Source organism: Ptychodera flava, chromosome 20 (genome assembly GCF_041260155.1).
Source record: "Ptychodera flava strain L36383 chromosome 20, AS_Pfla_20210202, whole genome shotgun sequence".
Lineage (NCBI taxonomy): Eukaryota > Metazoa > Hemichordata > Enteropneusta > Ptychoderidae > Ptychodera > Ptychodera flava.
In genome coordinates, this window is record NC_091947.1 from 3,175,481 (window position 1) to 3,198,236 (window position 22,756).

General features: G+C 37.1%; 1 protein-coding gene across 1 annotated transcript in view; it reads right to left on the minus strand.

Annotated features, from left to right (window-relative positions):
* LOC139119766 (uncharacterized) overlaps window positions 1–20,216 on the minus strand; it is a 68,217-nt gene extending 48,001 nt beyond the window's left edge. The window contains exons 1-3 of the mRNA XM_070683654.1: window positions 19,869–20,216; window positions 3,198–3,302; window positions 2,149–2,472 (exon numbers count right to left, since the gene is read on the minus strand). Coding sequence (XP_070539755.1) covers window positions 2,149–2,472; window positions 3,198–3,302; window positions 19,869–20,133 — 694 coding nt within the window. The 5' untranslated portion in view covers window positions 20,134–20,216. The remainder of the gene's footprint in view (window positions 1–2,148; window positions 2,473–3,197; window positions 3,303–19,868) is intronic.
* Between the last annotated feature and the right edge of the window lie 2,540 nt (window positions 20,217–22,756).

The window sequence follows — 22,756 nt, forward strand, 5'->3', positions numbered from 1 at the left end:
ATTTTAAGTGTGATTTTTACCATTTTTGGTAAAAAGATTTTATAAAAATTAATAGCAGGGTAGACCAGAATTTGAAAGGTCTTTATGAATATGTTTTAAATTTCTGAGAAGTATATGTTTGAAATGTCACCCATTTATTTCAGGGTTATTTAAAGATATTACAAACAAACAAACCTTTTGTTTATGAAGGACTTTGTTGGACAAGGAAATAGGTTTTACCCTGCCAAGGACCCACTTCCCCACTTTCTGCATGTTGTGCCTTACTGTGACACTCTGACAACTTGACATATTGTGTTTACTTTAGTGTGGACAACTATATACCATGTGCACCAGAGAAGCCTTGACTAACTTCTTTTTTCTTCAAAATTTAAAATTGTTACAAAATTGTCTATACAAGAGGAAATGTCTTAAGAAACCATCTTACAAAAATGGAGTATGCATTTCATACATATACTTTTCAACACAATAAGTATGCCAAATTTTGAGCTTTTTCAGATTATTTTTGTACATTTTAAACAAGTATGAACATAAAACGTCATCCACAATATGGTGATTTTTATTGCTTATGTTTTTGATAGGAAGGTGTTAACACTGTTTGTCTTTTCCTGTGACAAACTTTACATACAAAGTTGCAATGTTTATTTGCCCATTTATCAGTAAATTATTGTACTTTACTCTAGAAATGTTTCGTGTATTTTTAGAATAAAATTATTTTACTGGATATCAATGGTCTGTAATGTTATTTTAAGGCTTGAACACCCTGTGAACGCCCAAAATTAAAGGTGTTCAACAAGCGCGCATCATGTGTTCTAGTCTTTAACACACTTATCGTTGAACGGCGTCCATGCGTTCAAAAGTGTTACAGCCCTTTGAACGCGTAAAAGCGTTCAATTTTTTGAACACATTTCCTGTGCAACGTGTGTTCAGATATGGAACACCATGGTGTTCAATATAATGTCTGATGAACACGTAGCGTTCAAAATCTGCACACGTGTGTTCAAAAATTGAACGTTCGTTGAACACGTAGTGTTAAATTTCTGAACGTCTAGAGGCGTTCAAAAAGTGTTACAAAAAGGCGTTTAATTGGTGTTCTATCCTTTAACACTTAACTTTACAGTGTACCTTTTGTGTTTTTTCCAGTGTTTTTCGTTCTATTTGTTAGACACAGTTTTGTTTTTTTATTTTGAATTCCTAAATTTCTATTTAAATGCCTAACAGTTCAACTTATCAACACAGCCTGTCTGCGCATTATTTAGTTTCATTATTGACATCTCAATTTTAAGCTAGACTGAAATCCCCTTTTCATGGATAGCATTGCATAGCGTATCCCATGTGTTGGCGGGGCTACAACTTAGAGCCTTTGTACCTTAACATACTTAAGGAAGAAAAGTATGGCGATGTTCTTGTTTTCTCGTAGAGAAATAATGAAAATATCGAAAGTTACGGACATTCTCCATTATGTAGCTGTCATTGTTTAGAAATCTGTGCTGGTACTCTCAAGTCGAGGAGAAGAAGCCGATCACTCTAGACTGCACTCTTTGAGTTTTAAGAACATTTCCAAATAAGCTGGAAGGCAGAAAATGGAACGTTGAAGAATTTTCTTTCCTAAAGTTCTACACTGTATATCTATCCTGTGCCAAATATAATCGTCAAATCTCATAAAGTTTGTCAAAGTGAAATGTGAAGCCGAGTCTTAGATAATAAAGTTATGTCATTATCGAGGTTGGTGGAATAAAAATACGTAGGTGGCGGCAGGCCACCATATATATTAGCAAGCTCGTATGAATGAAAGATACAAAGGTTAAAATACTCTATTCATAATCAAATCAAGGAGTACCGAAGATGTTAATTAAAAGTCATCAAAACCTGTTGAGACGACACTTTTCTCGGTAATATTGCTTTTAGTAAACATCGATAGTAAACAGACACAGACACAAATTACCAAAATCAGCAAATCATTGAGAAAAAAGGAATTTTTGTGTGATTTATGATGCAGAATACAATGCAGAAAGTAAATGAGAATTGCAATTAATTCAAATGATAACAGATCATCGCTGAAGTCTAGTTAGTGAGCAGGGTGCCTGTCTCGAGCATTAAATCATGGGTGTGGAACCGTGGACATTTTAAGAGAAGAACAACAAATTATACCTGGAATTTTGATTGCTTGAGTCGATCTCCCTTTCGTTGACCGTCCGCTCTTGTGAATGGCAGAGATGCGAAACTTGTAAAAGGCGTTCTCATCAGACTGATACGAAAAGAAAACTGTTGTGTCATTACTTTCTCTGACGACAGTGTAGGATGTCCATCTTGAGTATCGATTTTGATTGGCCGCTACCCTGTACTCCACCTCATATGACACTACGGGGTCCTGCCTGAACAAGCGAAGATGCCATGACAACAGAATATCTGACGTCAAAACGCGGACCTGAGGGGCGGGTGGGCTTCCATAAGGCTCCTTAACGACTACCTTGTCTGAAAATCAATATATAATGTCAATGTATTCGTGCAGTTAGGGCATTAAGACATTCAAAAACATACATACATACATACATACAGACAGACAGACAGACAGACAGACAGACAGATTTATTTAAAAGATCTTATTAAATGCACATGAGCTACAACTTTTGACATTAATTTCATGATTTTATTTTTGGATTAAAATTAGTTCATAGAAATGTTCTTACTCGGAGACGTTTACTCAAGTATAATTACCCACTGAGTGGGACTGCATGGAGAGATTTCAAGAAGATAAATAATAAACGGGTGACGCACCCAAATATGGCCGCCTCCATACAACGACATGATAAACAGCGTAAATAGTGCATGTACACATTTGAATCTTTACAAATACAACATGGTGCAACCAACAGAAAGGACGGGAAAGGGATTCACTCCACTTTGACAGAAAATTCCCTGTTTTTCACATAACATGGCAATATTTTGAAAATGGCGGGATATATAAAATCATGGAGGTAGGAAGAGCTACCCTCCATGATAAAATGGACAAAAATGTGTTAAATTTCTTGGCTATTCTAGTACAAGCAAACGTTGTTGAGGCACGGTTGATGACTATATCGTCCAATTTGCAGATTGCAATGAATATCTGAGGAAATTGGAGGTTGGACAAATTTCGCAGAGTTGCAGCTCATGGGCCTTTAAATACAGTTACATTTTAATCATGCGTGATAACTCACTGATGTACTGGCAACGTTCGCCTTCGTTGAATTCATCTGTGGCACAGTGGCACTCGCCGTCTCCGTTAACTCCGTCATCACAGCCTTGTAAACCACAATCACACTCTGGATCAAAACAAGGAGAAAAGTGAGGGGTCAAGACTGTTCTTTGCTGTACATCTTCACTTTCATCGTCGTAAATGGACTGGGAAGTGTGTGGCAAGTTCAAAGGTGCCTGTTGGTAAATACTAACTGAAAGAAACTAGTGCAGCTATGGTGATGTATGCAGAGCGCCGGCTAAAAGCAGATATGAACTGAGAATGCTCACGTGTTTCAGTATATATTGCAGTTGTCTGCAATTTAAACTCTTTCCACTTGTTTGGAGCTTCATTGAAAGTGTTGTGATCAAAATCATGAACAATATTCACTACACATTAATTCCAAAGGTCATTACGTATATAAATATGTAATAAGGTGAAATAAAAATACTAGATTTCTTTGACTTCTGTCATTGTAGGATATATCTTGCTTTATATAGCAAGTGTAATTCACCACTTTATATAGCAAGTGTAATTGCATTTGGTGAAGTCCTTCAAACTATATATGCCAAACTATGAAAGCCCTTAATTTTTGCAAATTATAAATTAATATGAACATGCGAAACATCTTTTTCTTATACAACATAATTGTTTCATCAATATACATAGCAAGTTTCATAAACTATTTACAGTCCCTCCAGTCTTATATCACTATGTAGGAAAGTTAGTTAAATATGCAAATTTGTAACTTGCTGATGTAAAAATGCTTAACAACTTTCATTTATATTTAATCACATTTCTTCAATGTCCGTAGCACGTTTAATCGACTTCGACGAAGTCAAGCAAGATATATCCTAAAAATACCGTCAAGGACAGTGTGCTCATATTTGGTTTGAATTGGTCCATCAAGAAATATTTAAACCAGAAAAACAAGAATGACAAAAGTAAATAAGGTCTGAAACTTAAGGTACTGGAGGTCAACTTTAGGAACAGGCTTAGCAGAGGAATGTTTCAACACAGTCCTTCATGGTTTCAGCAGGTCTGCCAATATGCATCAGTTCATGAACAATGACAGGCAATGACTCAAGGCAGTGGAGTAGCCCGTTTCAGTCACTGCCACCACTCCCACACATATAGGTACACTGCATACAAATAGGTTAGAGATTACAGAATCTCCAACACAGATGTATGGGCTGTTTCAGTTAATACCACCACTCCCGCACATTTGCAGGATTTCCCATTTTCTTACCTCATTTGCATGTTTTTGACACTGACATGTTCATTTGAACAACGTCACATCTCAATCCCTGGATCTACCTGTACACCAAATACTGTGACAGTAGGTGTGGTGGTTTGGCAGCTTTTGCGTGTGACGGACATACATCCGCACATACATATAATACATACATAGACATACATACATACATACATACATACATACATACATACATACATAGACATACATACATACAGACGCCACCGACTCACCATATAAGCTCTTTTTGGTATTTATGTATATACCAAATATTAGCTAATTAGAAATGTTTGTTAAATACGTAAATTAGTAATAAGGTGTTTTACTAAATCACTGATTTTTGGTAACATTATGTCATAGTATCTACAACATACACAGCAAGTTTCGTCAACTGTGGCCAGCAATCAAGATATACATCTCCTAATTAGGAAAGTTCGTTAAATACGTAAATTAGTAATTAGCTAAAATAAAAATTCCAAATGACTTCAATAATGTTATATCGTAGTATCGTCAATGTAGATAGTACGTTTTGTCAACTTCGATTAAACCCGTCCAGATATTTATCTCTAATAAGGACAGTTCGTTGAATATGCAATAAGTTATTAGATGTTGTAAAAAATCTAAACCGACTTTTAGTCATTTTAGTTTCTTCAATGTAAGAGCAAGTTTTGTAAATTTACTATTACCCAAACGGGATTCGAACCCCCACACACTCACGGCAACATCGCCTAGCTGCTAGGCCTCACACAAAACCAGTCGGCCACTGCTTCCAACCCAAAAGAGTTGGTCACAGTAACAGTCAATTTTGATCAAGCCAAACCAAAGTTATATCCCTAATTAGGAGAGTTCACTAATGTGCAAATTAGTGCAAATATGCAAATTAGTAAAAAGTTGAAACTGCTAAAACAACTTTCATGATTGTTATATCAGTGTACATCAAATATACATAGCGAGATTTTTGATCATGCTAATCCAGAAATATCCCTAATTGGGAAAATTCGCTCAATATGCAAATTAGTTGTTAGCTGAAGTGAAAAGGAGGCTTCATGACTTTCAATATTGTTGTAACCTAGTATCATCAATGTACCTAGCATGTTTCGCCAACTTAGATCAAGTTAATCCAGGTATATATATCCCTAAGTAGTAAAGTTCGTTAAATAAGCAAATTAGGAACGGGCGGAAGTAAAAACGACTAATGACTCGTAATAATGTTGTATCATAGTAACCTCAATAGCAAGTTTCGTCAACTTTGGTCAAGTCAATCAAGATATATAAAACTAATTGGAAAAGTTCATTAAATATGCAATCAATATATATAATCATAAATTATGCAAATGAGCATGGAATTTGCAAGCCACGCCTTATACATGTAAGATCATTCACACAGACGATTAAAGAAATAAGAAAATTAAACTTGCACTGATAATTTCCTGAGTACATGAAGTTCAGTACAGTTTTTAGACAGAAATATTTTGGGATCTGCATTGTTTTGTACCACTATGTTTCGAGTCGCATCCAGTTAAAGAGGTAAATATAAGGATAATTATTACATATGCATTGCCGTATTCCATGCGAGCTGATATTTTAAATTAGCAAAACCGAAAATAATCCCTTGCCTTTCTTTACAAAAACGTAATTTCTGAAATCTTCCCTCAATGTACACAAATACCGTTGCAGGGATACCTCTGAGATCAAATTGATTGCAAATTTACAAAGTGATCAAAATCGTAATTTACCGGAATAATACATCGCGTGAAAAACTGGTATTTTTTATCTGGTCCTATGCAAACGAGATTATCGGTAGGCACATCTTCATAAACAGAGTCTTCAGGGAACTACTTTCCGTTTGTAAATATTTTCGTCTGCAAAGTTCGTTCTTCATGGGACAGCTGGAGGATAAATATTACGACTGGGTACATTGCATTTACTTCGATCACTTAGAAAGTGATTTTATTACCCAGACGAGATAACGACAAACCAGGTCTTGGAAGTTAAAAGCGGCAACATTTTAGCGATGGTGCCAGAAGTCGAACGCCCTTCATTTTCAACTTCAAGTTCCGTCAGCGAGAAACCGAAGCTGCAGGTTTCTCGACGGACATCGCCGAGTTTAAATAATTGGAAGACAGCAATGACGACAGAGACATATGTTAACGGATATACCACCATCTGATGATGATGATTTACTTAATCAATGGCCTGACAGCTGTCTGTATGTTTATTGAACACAATGATTGGAACTGAGACACATGTACTAGAGTCTGTCTGTATTTACGATAGTGTACATCTTGCAATCTGGCATTCTTGTGGATCCAAATTCCTTATTAGTATTTTGCTTTCCTGCTAAAGTTGAACCAATATGTCAAAATAACCTCAAATTTGTTTTCATGATCAAATTTTATACAAATATGGCTGCATTATTTTTACTTTTCCAAAAGTGTCTGTCTTACATGGTATCCTGTGTTGGTATAGGTTTAAAGTCGCAGACTAAACAATTGATTCCAAAAACGAAAAATCATAGGTTCCTCCAATCTAAAAGATTAATGTGGCTTAGGTTGACCCTAGAGACTTGAATACCAAATTGCAAAGCTGTCAGACAAGCAGTTTTTGAGAAGAAGATTTTTTTAACAAAATTGGCGAAAATTCCCCTAAAATACTAAATTGTGTAAACACGATTGGAACTAATTTGGCGTAATTGAATCATATTTTTTCAAATTTATCAAAAGAGTTAGGTACCGTATATCTGAATGTTGCAATATTACAAATTACTCATAAAAACAAGTGTGTAACTTAAGAAGAAAAGTGGATGACGTTACATTTACAGTTTAAGTCGACACTAATCCACCATCCCATTATCAAAAATTTGTTCCAGTCGTGTTTGTATTTCCTCACTATATGATAATATCTTACTTAGGTCATCCTAAGAGACTTGTTTACCAAATCTCAAAGCTCTCAGACCAACGGTTATGAAGAAGATTATTTTGACCAAAAATGGCTTTTTTGATCCAATGTGCATATTTTCAACAATATAAAAACGGGAAAATGGACGTTTGCCATAATAATATGGTGCATCTACACACCAAATATCAAGTCTGTAAGTATTGTAGTTCGCAAAATATTTGAATGGTCGGACATCTTTGCAAACGGACAGACATACAGACTGACGACGAACGCTGGACGGATACCAATAGCTATAGACTGCTTTATAGCAAAAACAACTTTTTGACGTTTCACGCCAAGGTGAGTGCACCCACTGCCGTGAATGCTGACAGTACGTACAAAGCATATTGGCCGTGGGCTATAGCTAGTTTGCCAGGAACTGTGATGAAAGTGCCACACGACGGGAAACATGATATGTCTGTAGACGTGATTAATCACTCGAAACTTTTGTTTATAGAGTCCGTGGCCTGTCACCCTCTTCAACTCATTTAATGGCCTACAATACAGTGTCTCTCGTTTTGAGTGACTCGGAAAACGTGAGTTCAGCCGCGACCTACAGATGAACCCTTCGGGAAAGGTTACAGGATGGTCTGTATTTCCTCTTCTTAGCACCTTTTGTCGCATTCAACTGTTTACATTTTCCTGGCGTCAATTTACAGACTTTACAGATATGTAACAGTATGTTCGCACGAGTGTGGAAAGGGTCTTGTAGGTCACTACAGCGAAGAAAAAGGTGTCTCAGGACCATATTTTCGAAGTCTCACATTTAAACAATAATGTTTGGGTCTATTGCCCGTATAGACTCGATTTAACTCTGTTGGTAATGAAATTTTGACCGTCTTTTTTGGGAAAAATCGAAAGTCTTATTTTTCCCCTAAAGGAAAACATGGTTTCATGGCTATTATGACGAAGTTTAAAATATTGGTAACCTTTTGGTAATTTGTTCTGTTACCCTTACGTTTGTACGGCCACCCTTGATTTTTATTCCCCACTATAAAAAGAAAATGGTTTCATGTTCCTTGGGCAAGGAGAAAAGGCCAATTTAAGCTGACACTCTAGCTAGGGTTGAGTTTTGATCGATCCACATGGCCTTCGGGCGGTCATTTTGAGGCCATTTTATTACCTTTATTAACCGAAGCCATTATTCTTACTGGCAAGGCGGTTGATCCATTTGAACACAACCAAAGTACATCATACAGGTCGATAAATATACAATTGCTTATCAGTTTGTTTTGCGATCTGATACAATATGTCCGTCAGTGGACATAGTGTCACAAGTCTTAAGAGGTGGACCATTTGATATCCTTGGGGGTCGGAAGATTTTTGAAAAAAGTGATTTCAAGGCTGCCTTTGTGAAAAGAAACTATCCAACGATGGAAGAAAAATATAAACATAGGGCCATAGTCCCTGAAGCTACTACAGACATGGATACAAAATTAAGTATTACCAGACTGTATGAAATTATCTCACTAAGGTCATCCTAGGGACATGTAAACCAAATAGTAAAGCTGTCTGACCAGCAGTTTTGAAAAACAAGCGACTCAACAGTTGACAGAGCTCTGCTGTGTTATGCAGAGAATAACCTTTTGTGACACATGTATGATGAAGAAGGTGGATATCTTTGATAGCTCATTTCAGGATGGCCTGACCAAAAATGGAAAAATTCCGTAAAAATACAGATTTGCATATTTCATCAGACTATATTAGTCTATAATAGCAAATAAACGAGAGTTAATTACATTCTAATTAAAGTAAACAAGACTTGCTTAAATCAAGATTTACGTCATAAAAAAACAGCATATCTGTCAGGTTATAAAGAATCTTGAGCTGATTATCTTTTAATATCAGTATTTTCATCCTATTAACCAAGCACATTTTAACTTTCAAATTAACATTGTAAGTAAGTTCTGTTGAATAAGTTGAGACTGTACGTACTCAGAGAAAGCACACTGAAGAGACAAATGTTTGAAACTTAAGAAGTTCAAGGTCATCAAAAGCATTATAAGGAATCATGTTACACTTCATTGCACTGTTTACACAGATTGCATAACTGCTATAAATAGCACATGAGGAATCTTACAGCCCAGCTTTACCATAAAACCCTATCACTTTGACCAATCTTTTAATTGACCACTCTATTTTTTTCCTCAAAAGTAATCTTATTTTATCCTTACCAAGTCAACCATAAATGGAAATTAGAACTTTCTCTGTCTCTATTTATTTGACCACCCTATCATGACAAACTATTATGAGCAATTTCTTTAGGATAACATAAATGGTGGTTCAGAATATATCAAAGTTGGGATTCAGGAAAGTTGCCTTTACATGTTTTAATCCTCAATTCACTATGAACTGTCAAAAAAGTTGAACTTTCTGATAATTCCACACTATAATTATTTTGGCTTTGATGATTTCCTAATTAGTTCAATTACTTAAAATCATATTCATTATTTTTTTCTGGGTGAATTGATAGGGTTTATACAGTACAAGAATTACATACAATGTAAGTCAAACTTGGACCAAAAATGACAAAAAAAATCCTTAAAAATACACATTTGCATATTCATCACAATTTGAACAAATCTAAGTTGGGTTATCCCTAGGGACCTGTATACCAAATAACAAAGCTGTCTGACCAGCGGTTATGAAGAAGAAGATTTTTTACCAAAACACCTTTTTTGGCATTAATTTGCCTATTTTCAACAATATCAAAAAATTAAAAAAACTGGTTTCTCAAAATCATATTTTTCATCTACAAAGGAAATATCAAATCAGTAAGTACTGCGGTTCTCAAGATATTTGAGTGGACGGACGCCTCACAAACGGACATACATACATACATACATACATACAGACTGACGACGGACGCCGGACGGATACCCATCCCAATAGCTTCTATAGACTATAGTCTATAGTAGCTAAAAAAGATTGCCAGCAGAGATGAAGTACAAAGTAACGCACTGACAGTTACTTTCAGCCATTACTTTTCATTACAAAAATCTTCCGTTAAAGGTTTTCATATTCATATCGTCTCTCATTTCCAGCACACCCTTGATTTACCACATTTTCATAACATCTAATATCATTTCGTTAATTCCCTGTCATGATTATTATTTTTGACGCATTACGTGTAAGTAAATCGTGCTTCTGCTAGTTTCTCATCATCGCTCCCGAAAACGCATGGACTGCTCAATTCAGTTTATCCACATTACCTGCATTCGATATCTGATGTCCATTTTTGTTCTTACAATTATGTACGGGGCTTATCATGATTTGTAAACAAAAGTATTTGTTGTATATATAGCGTAGAGGTTCCCACACCAATCTCCGATATTAAATGTCTCCAGAACTCCTCTTTTTAATTTTCAAAAATTTTTAGCACAACGTTTGCGATACAAGTTGAAGAATCTTAAGGCTTAAGAATTTGCCTACTTAAATGAATTAATATGCTTATTTAATGATTTATTTGGTCTTTCAACTTATAGAATACACATATTTTAATATCCTAAGAAGCTCCATTTCTAAAGTAAATAGACATGCCGTGAATTAATCACATTAACTTTTGAAACACTAGAAATTCCTAGAACTTTTGTTGCGTACATATATGCAGAAGCTGCATTGGATTTATTTTCCGTTAACAACACTGTTAAAAACCTTCGATATTTATTTGCAGTTCAATCAGAATTTTTCCATGGGGATATGCACTTATCGTTCTGTGTCTAATACAATTTTGAGTTTTCATGAAAACTCTGTGTTTAAAACACTCTAAATGTCACAAATGACCCTGTTTTAGTAATCGTCAAAATTTTCTGTATACAACACACCTTACCCCGCCCCCGAGTAACAGGAGTAATTGTGCCACTTCCGATTATATAATTTTACTCCCTAAATGCACTGTGAAGTCTTTCAAATCCTTAGTGGGTTTGTGCCACGTGATTTTAATCTACTAATAGAACAATGTACATCACTAACAATGGTAGTGGGTTTTTACAAATTGATTCTATTACTTTTTGTTTTGCCCATCGCTAATCTTGCTATAATACAGGCTGCTTCCATTCTCTTTCCAAATTTCCAGTTTCCTGAATAGTTGCTGTGTGCCTTTAGTTCCACATCAGCTTTGTGCTACTGTACACTTCTTTCCCAATTCACTTTTGTCATGTCATGTTAAGAAAAACGTCTTAACAAAAAGAAGAGGGAATATTGACTTTTGAACGCACATGCGTGTGCGCAAAAAAAAAGAGATGCCTCTGAGAGGGGGAGAGAAAAAAGTTCTGAGTGAAGGAGGGAGAAAAAATTCTCCCCAATCAAATGCCAACTCCCCTCCCATGGACATCAAATGATCCAACCTGATAACTGGTAGTAATTACTAAAACCTGCGCAAGCCATTCGAAGCTGCTACATAGAAAGACAAAAAAATATGTGACATGCACTGTATACACATGGCATAAACAAAGTCACCCATTTAGGTACGTAGCGGACACCCGAAAGTACGTAAATATTAAAACCAGATATGAACTGAAAATGCACACGAGTTACATTATATATATTGCAGTTATGTGTAAATTTGAACCTTTGCCTCATGTTTGCAACTTCATTGAAATTATTATGATCAACATCATGAACAATATTCACCACAGATTAATTTTAAAGGTCATTAAGTATACAAATATGCAATTAGCTAAAAGAAAAAAAATAAAATTCTTTGACTGCTGTCATTGTATCACCACTGTATGTAACAAGTGCAATTGCCTTCGGTCAAGTCCTTGAAGCTATTATGCCAAAGTGTGAAAGTTCGTTAGATATGCAAATTATAATTCGCTGACAATAAAATAAGAAATGACTTTCAATATTGTTTTAACCTAGTATCATCAATGTACATAGCATGTTTCGCTAACTTTGATCGAATAAATCCAGGTATATATCCCTAATTAGCAAGGTTCTTTAAATATGCAAATTAGGAATTTGCTTCGTAAAACTGCTTAATTATTTTGATTTATGTTGTATCACAGTATCTTTAATATACATAGCAAGTTTTATCAACTAGCTTTGGTAGAGTCAATCAAAATATATATCCTTAATACGGAAATTCCATTAAATATGTAAATTAGTATTTGCCGAAGTAACAATGCTTACTGACGTTCAATAATGTTATACCATAGTATCTTCAATGTAAATAGCAAGTTTCATCAACTTTGGTCAAGTCAATTCAGATATAGGCCTATATCCCTAATTAGCAAAGTTCATTAAATGTGCAAATTAGGAACTGCCTGAAGTGAAAATGCTCAATGACTTTCAATAATATTGTATCATAGTATCTTTAGCGTACATAGCAACTTTGATCAACTTAATTCAGATATATATCCCTAATTGGGAAAATTCATCAAATATGCAAGTAAGCAATAATCTTTCATATCCCCTTTATATCTTTCTCGGCTGATATTTCCTGGTGTGATCAACATTTGTAGCAAATCTCATCAAATTGTGTGCAGTCGTTCTTAATGTACATCCGTTTTATCTAAAATCATTAATTATGCAAATGAGCAAAAATTATGCAAGCAACACCCACAATAAACTAATAAGTTCTTGCCATTTGCAAACAGAATCTATGTACCAGATTTGATTCTGATCTGATTAACCGTTTTTGAGATGGACAGACAGACAGACGGACAGACAGACAGGCAGACATCGCTGCGACATTAGCTCACGTGTGTGAACACGTGAGCTAATGCCTGCATTCTATTTTATACTTCTCTAAAGTCTAGTTTTGATGACAATATATTAACTGAAGGAATTTCAAGTACTAATTGCTAGTTGGTCATAACACTCATCGAAATTTATCACTCTGGACAGTAGTTGTCCTATGTAAAATTGTGACACAATGTGTCTATTCTTCCTCCAACAGGGAAGAGTATTCAGCTCACATCTGGTTTTGCAAATAGTACCGTCAATCTAACTTTATCGGCTTGTTTGTCTTCAGTTACACAATTATTACGAGTGTATGGAACATCCAACGACTTGAGAAGACAGACTGAATACGTACGAAGTCATTGCATTCCCAGCACACACTAGTTATGAAAATTCCCATGGCCCTCTGAGATGGCTGTCAAAGTTGGAGCAACGCATGCGTCAACCGAACTTCGAAGATAGTCGAATCGAAAGGAAAAGTCAAATCGAATGGAAAAAGTTTTGCGAAGTTTATCACGTGATCCATTTCGACGAAAAACGTTTACAATTTCTTGTTATACCGTCAAGTACTTCCTTTTAATTGTTATCAGCCAACGTCCGGATTTTCATCCGTCTACAGAAATACAGAGGGCCAGTCAGGAAGCCAACAACGGTCCGAAGTTCTATCCACAGCATCTTTGAAAGCGGTAATCAGGACGAGGCTGAGGAGTGGCGAACATTGTTTGGCTGGCCTTCTGTTCGGAATAGGTGAAGCATGATACTCTTTTCAGGAATTCTCCCTTTTTCCGCTTTTGGACTGATTTTTTTCCGATTATTTCTCGCTCCACAGACTTTTCGCGCTAATTATCTCTTCAATCCCGTACTTTCCTACTGTCTGTAAGTTGCATATGGTAAATTCCGAGTGATTCGTCGATAACAGCTGACGTCAAGAACAGCAACCTTTAACCTGTGCCCTAGGTCGCTGTTGAATCGAAAGGCAGAAACCCTTTCCCCTCACTAAGGACAGGTTCGCTCTGGGTCTTACATGTTTGGAAATCGGTCCTGACAGGTTTACAAGTGTCTGTTAAATCACAGGGTATTGCAAGCAATATTCGTCTAGGAGCTATGAATATGATCAATAAATGGCATGTATTGAACTTTTTTCATTATACAAACCTTACCCGTGTCTAGTGTGTGTCTATTACTTTACCCTAGCTATCTCTGTGTCTTATTTCAATATCTGTTAATTGCCCTCCCTAATCCCCTTCATTAATTTGTTCTGCCAATCACCAACGTCGGGACTAATCTTCCTGACCAAATAATTCGTTCGGACATTTGGCAGTCCGTCTACTACCTACGCCAGCATTTCTAATTATTATAAACATTCGTAACGCTGTAAATTCAAACATCTAGGCCAACGTCATGACTTAATTGATTAGCATTGATTTTTAGGATGATCAATACACGACTCAAATTAACTGACTGGATTTAAGGTAGTATGCGCCTCGAAAGTGAAAGACTTAACATTTTGAGGAATATTTCAAATATTCTCTTTCAAAATCAAGAACAAAATCGGGGCTCACTGTGCAATTTTGGTATACTAGAGAGACAAATTACCCAAGATTTACCAATATTTAAAATTCAAAACGGCCGCCATCCCTTTGGAGAAAAACAAAATTTTCGGTAAACTAATTATAAGTTACTGATACGGTGAAAAGCTTTCTTACTCCAACAACTTTAAAATGATCTCTAGAAGTGGTAGATCGAATTAGCCCCGGGCACATTCTGCCTTAAGCAGTCGACATGGTCGTGTTGAAGAGTGGGAATTTTCTAGCTTTGCCTGCCATTGATAGGAGGAAACAGTGGAAAGACGGCATGACTTATGTCAAGTTCAAGTTTGCATAGACTTTAACACCGCTAAGTTTATTGATGGCTCGGAAAAGGGAAAACAAAGGATAATAGATGTTTTCGGGTCGAATGCTAATGTTTGAAATGGTTCGAATTCTACCAAAACATTCGAATAAAGCTACGACAAAATCGTGGGATTTCTAAGATTCAACTTGGATAGGAGAGAAAAACCTCTCGAATGCGTTCGCAAGTATCATGATGCGGTAAGCTTATCACCTTCCATTACAGTGTGTGATTTTTCCCTTTGGTTTATATCGAAGCCCCGTCATGCGAGCAGTTTCGAAACCCAGGTAAGACACTGTGATTGCTGGTCAGCTAAAGTGGCGAAAGCGGAGACATACAAGGACAATTGTAGGGCAAAGACTTGAAAATTGGCAGACAAGGTTTACATGTAACACAGCCCGAATGCAGTCTTCATGATCACATGGTCGACATTCTTAAACATTTACGCGTAAACGTGCCGTTCGAAGAAGTAAAATTCTCAGCGATATATAGCCGTCAGTTCTAGCCACTGCTGATGTTTGTTCCTTATCAGAACACCAAGGATCGAATATGTCACGACGAAAGACACCATTTACATCTGATTAAAAACGACCGTGGTTTAGTCGAAATGTAACTGTTGAACGCTCGATTCTCGACTCTATATACATGTGCAATTTATGATGAGATGCACTGTTTTACGTAAACCAGTAGCAAAGAAATACCTACGAAATTCACATTTTAACGACTGGAAATATTGTAAACAAAACAGTGGGCTTTCTTTCGTCCGTATTTAGACAGGTATCATGATGCGCTGCATATGAAAATTCGACATTGAACGGGTAATTATCATGGTGCCGGCGTTGTTATGCATATCAATACCCACTGAACGTGCCTTTCAACACTTCAAGCTCAAGCGGTAAAGCTATGTAATAGTCGCTAAAGCCAAGGGCATCAAGTTCAGTCTGCTGAGCAGCCTTCACTGAAAATTGAGAGCCAAAATTTGAAATGTTTCAATGACACGTGAAATAAAGGAGATACTATTATTCACTGTTGAGAGATACTGATCTTGCCTCAATTTACTGTGCAATGCAACGACCGTAATTATATTTACCATATTTCTGAGGGTCTATACTACCACCGCGTGAATTTGGCATAAATGCTGATGACCATTCAAGTGCAGTAGTACTTTTGTAAGTATACAATAATGATGATAATCATAAATTAATTAATTGCAAAGACTAATTACGCCTTATTCTTCTGTGTCTCTATTCAACGTCCACAATATGTCCAGATATTGTTCCTCATCAAAGGAAGATGTTCGGTCTCATTTTTGACAACGGTATCACAACAACAACAACAACAACAACAACAACAACAACAACAACAACAACACATCATGATCATTATTGTCGTCTATCATCGCCATCATCATCATCATCATCACCATCAAGCTTTAATCCCCCATTGTTTCTGAAGAGGCGTACCTGATGATAATGACATGCTGATGACGACAATGTGATTTTTCACGACGATTGATGAAGGCAAGACAAAGCTGACGATAGTACCATCATCATCATTACCGTTACTTGCTATAATTGGTTATTGTATGGTATGAATTAATCTACGAAAAGCAAACAATGAAGTCAAATAATCTTGATCACAATATACGGATCAAGAGTCAAGCAAACCCTATGCTGTACGCATAGGTTGCTAGTTTGTTAGAACAGCCTGGAAGATACAGGAAATATCGTGCAAGTTCCTTGTACAAGCTGTCAGTAAGAGTGCTAGACGGCACATATTCTTCTTTCGGAATATGCATGTTTTATGGAGGGACCGTGGAATATGTCAAGATCCTGAGCTGTGTAACTGATTTGTTGAGTGATGGAAAATCAATAAACAAACGTCAAAAGATTTACAACTTTGCCCATTTATACGTTGCAGATTTCCAGTCCACGACAGGAATGAAACCACGTCTGTCCTTCAGTATCAGTACAGTAGACAGGCAGCTTCTGCCCTCCCCATCTCTAAAAAATTCATTTTCGAAAATACATTAATGCATCTCAGCTATGATGTCTTGATCTCGACGTTTTCAAGAGCGCATGGGCCTTTTTGTATAAGTGTTCCATGTAAGGGAAAAGCGTGCTGAGCAAGTGAAAGTAGTCGGTTTGGCTTGTATGACGTCATGGCAATAAACACAGGGTTGAACTCTTAATCTCGCGGGCTTTGTCCTATGAGTCCTATACTAGTGAGTGATGAAAAATAGCTTGAGGTCAGCGGCATCAAACCAGTATGTATTACATGCAATTAAATGTTTTATTTCCTCACATCATATCGTGATCTTTGCACTTTTGCCGGATGACAGTAACATTTTGGAAAAAGTTCAAAAATTTAAACAAGTGACGTGTTTATACAGCTTGATTTCATAGGGTAAGCGTAATTAACGTGCCGCGTGCCACGAGCCGCGAGCCAAAGTTCACGATGCACGATTAGCACGATTAGAAATAGGTGCATTTACACTCCAATTTTATTCATTGATTCATTTTCATCGATAAATCAACATCCGCCTTCTGAATGCAAGAACTGGTGACCAGCGAATTAGCTCTGCATGGCAGGGCTGTGTGTTACCGGCGTTGTACGGCCTCCCACCACAGCCCTGCAGACTGCCATAGACAAAACCGCTGGTGGCTCCTCGGAAATACGGCGCGCAGTTTCTCCGCCGAAAACAGCCGATTTTGAACCAAAACTTACATAGATCTTCGTTTTCGAGCACATCCACCTCGCCTGGGTACACGATGTGCACAGCCGCGCTTGTAAACTTACGCAAAACCTAAGGGAGCGTTCAGTTATTACGGCCGGGGGTGGTCTGACAAAATCCCCCGGGGGGGGGGGTGTCACCTTAAATTTGAAACTGCAAAGGGGGGTCATGTATTTTTCAAACAGCTCAAAGGGGGGGGTCAGTTAATTTTCATAATTATCCGTTCCGTCAAAAAGCAGTTTCAGTGTTCAAAAATATTCTGAGAGATAAAAATAATTCGCTGCATGATTTCATTCTCTGAAGTAATTTAACTGTAAATCTGAACAAAAGTATAATTATCTGTCACGTGAACATCTTAACTAGGCAACTCTGAGGGTTGTCTTATTGTAAATCGAGCTCACTGAGGGCAATGTACAATTCCTATTACTTACATATTAGAGATATAGCAAGTTAATAATTCCCAGACAAGTTTTGTCTGGGGAATTATTTAACAGTTAACTGTAGACTACTAGTACCACGGAAAGTGAAATTATACTTTTAGTTGAAATTCCAATATCATAATTGTTGTCAACATCTGAACTTTCAAATACCCTATTTGAATAAAGTACATTTGTATCAATTATCAAACACCTATAAAAGCACAAATTAATTTAGTCGGGCATTGTAAAAATACATTATTCATAGTTCTCTCACAGACTCCAATGTATGGTGAATCAACGTTAACATTTCAATGAATTTCCAAAATCCAATTTCTTGCACACATATCAACCTTTAACCATCCTAGTCTAACTAAGTACTTTAAAATGAATTATCAACATCCATAAATACACAGATTTAGATAGTTTTGAATTGGAGAAAAAATTCTTCATAGTTTCCTCATAGACTACCATGTATGGTGAATCATTATTTCGGTGAAATTCTAAAATCCAATTTGTTGCACACATATCAACCTTTAGTCATCCTAGTCTAACTAAGTACTTTAAAATGAATTATCAAACGTCCATAAATACACAGATTAGATAGTTTTAAATTGGAAAAAAATTATTCATAGCTTCCTCATAGACTCCCATGTATAGTGGGTGGACATTTTCAGCGAAATTCCAAGATCAGATTTCTTGTACACATAATATGCACCTTTAACCATCATATTCTATTCAGGTACAATTAAGCTATGTCAATTATCCAACGTCTATATATGCCCAAGTACAGGAAGTTTTTCATAGGAAAAAAAATTATTCACAATTTTATCATAGACTCCCATGTATAGTGGATGAACATTTTTGGAGAAATTTTGAAGTCAATTTTTTTGTCCACATACCAGTTGTAACAAGCCTATTTATGTCAATTGTCAAATATCTCAAATGCATAGATATAGTTTTGTATTGAAAAAGTATTACATAGTTTTCTCATACACTACCATGTATAGTGAATCAACATTATCAACAGCTGATCCCTTTGAGGGGTAATTTCAAAATTATAGCAAGTCAGAAGGGGAAATTTGAACATTAACACCTTGTGAGTTTGTAAGGAGGGTCATTTGAAAAAATCTGAGAATCTTGTTTTTTGGATTCTATCGCCCCGCCCTTTCCAGAGGTGTATGTGTGTGCAGCTTTACTCAAGCAATGTGCGGGGGTATGAAATTTTTGTCATTTTTAAAAGAGGGGTCATCAATTTTTTGGTGCAATGAGTAGGGGGGTTCACTAGTTTTGACTGATGCCCAGGAAGAATTTGCCGGCCCACCCCCGGCCATAATAACTGAACGCTCCCTAATTTTCGCTCTATGCGAGGGTAGCCCTGCGAACAGGTCTGTGTGATCCCGGCGTAAAACGGACTCCACCACAGGCCGTATAACGCCGGGAACACACAGATCTGTACGCAGGGCTATATGCGAGGGAAGCGTTCATATCCGCGGCCATTGTTAATCTCATTCAACCCATGAGCACTCGAGCGAAAACCAGTCTTGCAAACAAAGCAGGTCAATACGGCAAAACTTTTCGGGAAAAAGCTAACAAAACTTCGACAAACTTCTGCCGTCACATCCTTGCACAGGCGCTTGGAGTGTTCAGCGTAAAAGGAGCCCTTCTTTCTATGTATGCCATCATTGGACACTGAAAGCGCCTTTGCATGTCAGATTCAGCAGAATATAGTCTTACCCTTGTCGCACATGGGACCATATCGATTGGGCGGACATTGCTCACACGGCTGGAAAGGGTTGTCAGTGCAAGACTCACAGTAGTCGAACAAAGAGCATCCATGTTTTCGGACAAGGACAGTGCTATCCAGTGTATGGAAAACTCCATCAGCGCAAAGACATGTCCTGGGTCCATATCCCGTTCCATAACCAGCTCTGACGATCAACGCGCAATACATGAGCAGCCCGCAGAGCAAGCTTATGACAGTCACTACGCATCTCGCCATTTTTTCTCAGCAAATGATGCTCTTTGTCCAGGCTGGAAAGGAGATGCTTCAGCTTCCTCGACTTCGAAGAAACAGAAAATTACGAATAAATAAACAAAGCTACAGGTCGTGTCAGTGCAATGCAAGGGTTTTACCAATTCAAATGCGGAGGGGGTTTCCATGATACCAGAAGTTTGTGTTTGTGAAGTGCCTGTGAAGACAAGCAGTGATAGTTCTGTGGGAAACCCAGTACCCCTACAGGAAACACCGTTGATTATAACGAGAGAAGTTCAATCTACTGAATCGTTTCACTATTGCTGTTTAATCATAAATATATGTATTTGCCAAGTTTACAGTGATCCTTTGTAGGGTGTATTTCAAGAGTGACTGTGTTAGTTTTTATCTGAAATCGACAATTCAGCGGAGATTCAACGGATTCGTTCTCCACATTACATCGTCCACGATATTTTTGTCGAAAATGTTTAGTTTTAAGTGTGTATTCACCCCTGTTGACTCTCTGCATTTACAATATAATTCAATTGTGGTAAATGTAAGCCAGGTATAGGCAATATATATGTCATGTAGAGCACAGTCCCTCAACTCACCGTCCCTTGGCGTGACTGTGTGCAGAGTACAGTTTATACAACTGATTGTACAGGCTGAAAATGTTGAACTCTTCACGATCAAGAAGTAATTTTCAAACATACAGTTCCCCATTCCCTAAATACCTCACCACCATATATCGCTAACCCACCCCTAACGTAATCCGATTCAACATAAACCCCACGGGTGGTTTGTATACACTAAAGCTTCACTTGAATAAATATCCCAGGAACCCCTAGTTCGTATTATTTACAGCGTCCAAATTTCGCCTGAATACGGAAGTGGTGGTTTTCCTGGAACAATACCCCAAGAAAAATGCCCGTGACGTAAATTTGTTTACAGCGCGACTGTGAGGACAAAGGGCGTCTTACAGAGATAAAGCTATATGGATGGAATGCCAACCGAAGCATTAATGAATGCACTGATTGCACTCGCACACATGTGAACACATTTAAATGGCATTAAAAAGTTAATCGCAGTCGTCAACCACGTATAGCAATCATATAATGAATTCATGGCCGGGCAGGCAACATGAGCCCATGTAAGCCCATGCCCAAGCATGGTGACCCCATCTTTTTTCTTTAAATAATATTCTCATATGCTAGCATTCAAAAATTCCAATATCTTTCCAAGTCTCCTGGTCTTCCATGTGTCGCTCTCTGGACTGATCTTGTGTACAAGTATGTTTCACTGTAAAGAGCGTCATTTGACCCAAACTCTTCTCCAACTACCATGTACATCAGAGTCAGAGCTATCTCTGTCACTGCTAAGGGACTTGTCAGTTTCTTCGGCCTGGGGGTGGGGGGTAGCGGCGGATTAATTTTTGCCGATGTCAAAAAGTGGCTGACCCCCATTCCAAAGTTTGAAAAAACGAGAACTGTAACATAAAAGGTGGAGTATAAATTTATATATATATATATATATATACACACACGGCAAAAATTGTTAACAGGTAGCAAACAGGACTTAGGCGTTACTCAGAGTTTCACGCTACATGTGTACTCTTTAGCGATCATCAGACTTTTATATATATATATATATATATATATATATATATATATATATATATATACTATATATATATATATATATATAACATTGAACACATTGAAACCATAAAAGCACAGCTAATAATGACGAAAACTGCATTTTGTTAACTGTTATTTTAGTCATAAAAAAGCATCTTTTTACAGAAAACCTGTGACACAAAGGAAAATAGTTGCGTCAATGAGCACGAAAAATATTTTGTCATTGTTCTATTTCTAAAATTTGTAACTGTATCAACTATATTGTGAAATATTTGTGCATGTTGCTTTCTCATACTGAATTCTCATAGAGAAAACAAAAGTACCAGGAATTCGTCATGCTTTTCATATGAACTGCAGATTTCATAATGGTACACTTTCACTTAGCAAACATCAATATATCTCTGACAAATATCTCTGTTTTATTAAAGTACGACGCCCGAAGGGCGCGTCGAAAATATGAAACATCCTGATATCTCTTATATATATGTCTGATATATTAAAGTCATGAGCCGGAAGGGCGTGCTGAAAAATGTCTGATATATTAAAGTAATGCGCTCGAAGAGCGCGCGGAAAAATATTGAACATACAGATATCTATGACATATGTTGTCTGATATATCAAAGTCAGGCGTGCTGAAAAATATGTCTGATTATTAAAGTTACGCGCTGGAAGGGCGCGCCGAAAAAATGCAACTGAATGATGAAATTTGTGACTAACACGATGCATTTCAGGCAAGTATGAGCCCGTGTTAAAATTCAAAAACACACTGACCTCCCCCCTTTGGGCATTTTAAAAACATGGTGACCCCCCTCCATCACCAAAGTCAAAATCAGAGTGACCCCTCTCTCATGAATCCACCGCCCCCCAGGCTGAAGAAACTAACCAGTCGCTAAGGTATGCAGTAACAGTGACACTGCCGTAGCAGGGCAGTATCTGATAGTGACATTGCCCATAGGCATTAGCTGTATTAACCTTGATAATTTTGACAATATTTCTTCTCAGTTTATACAATT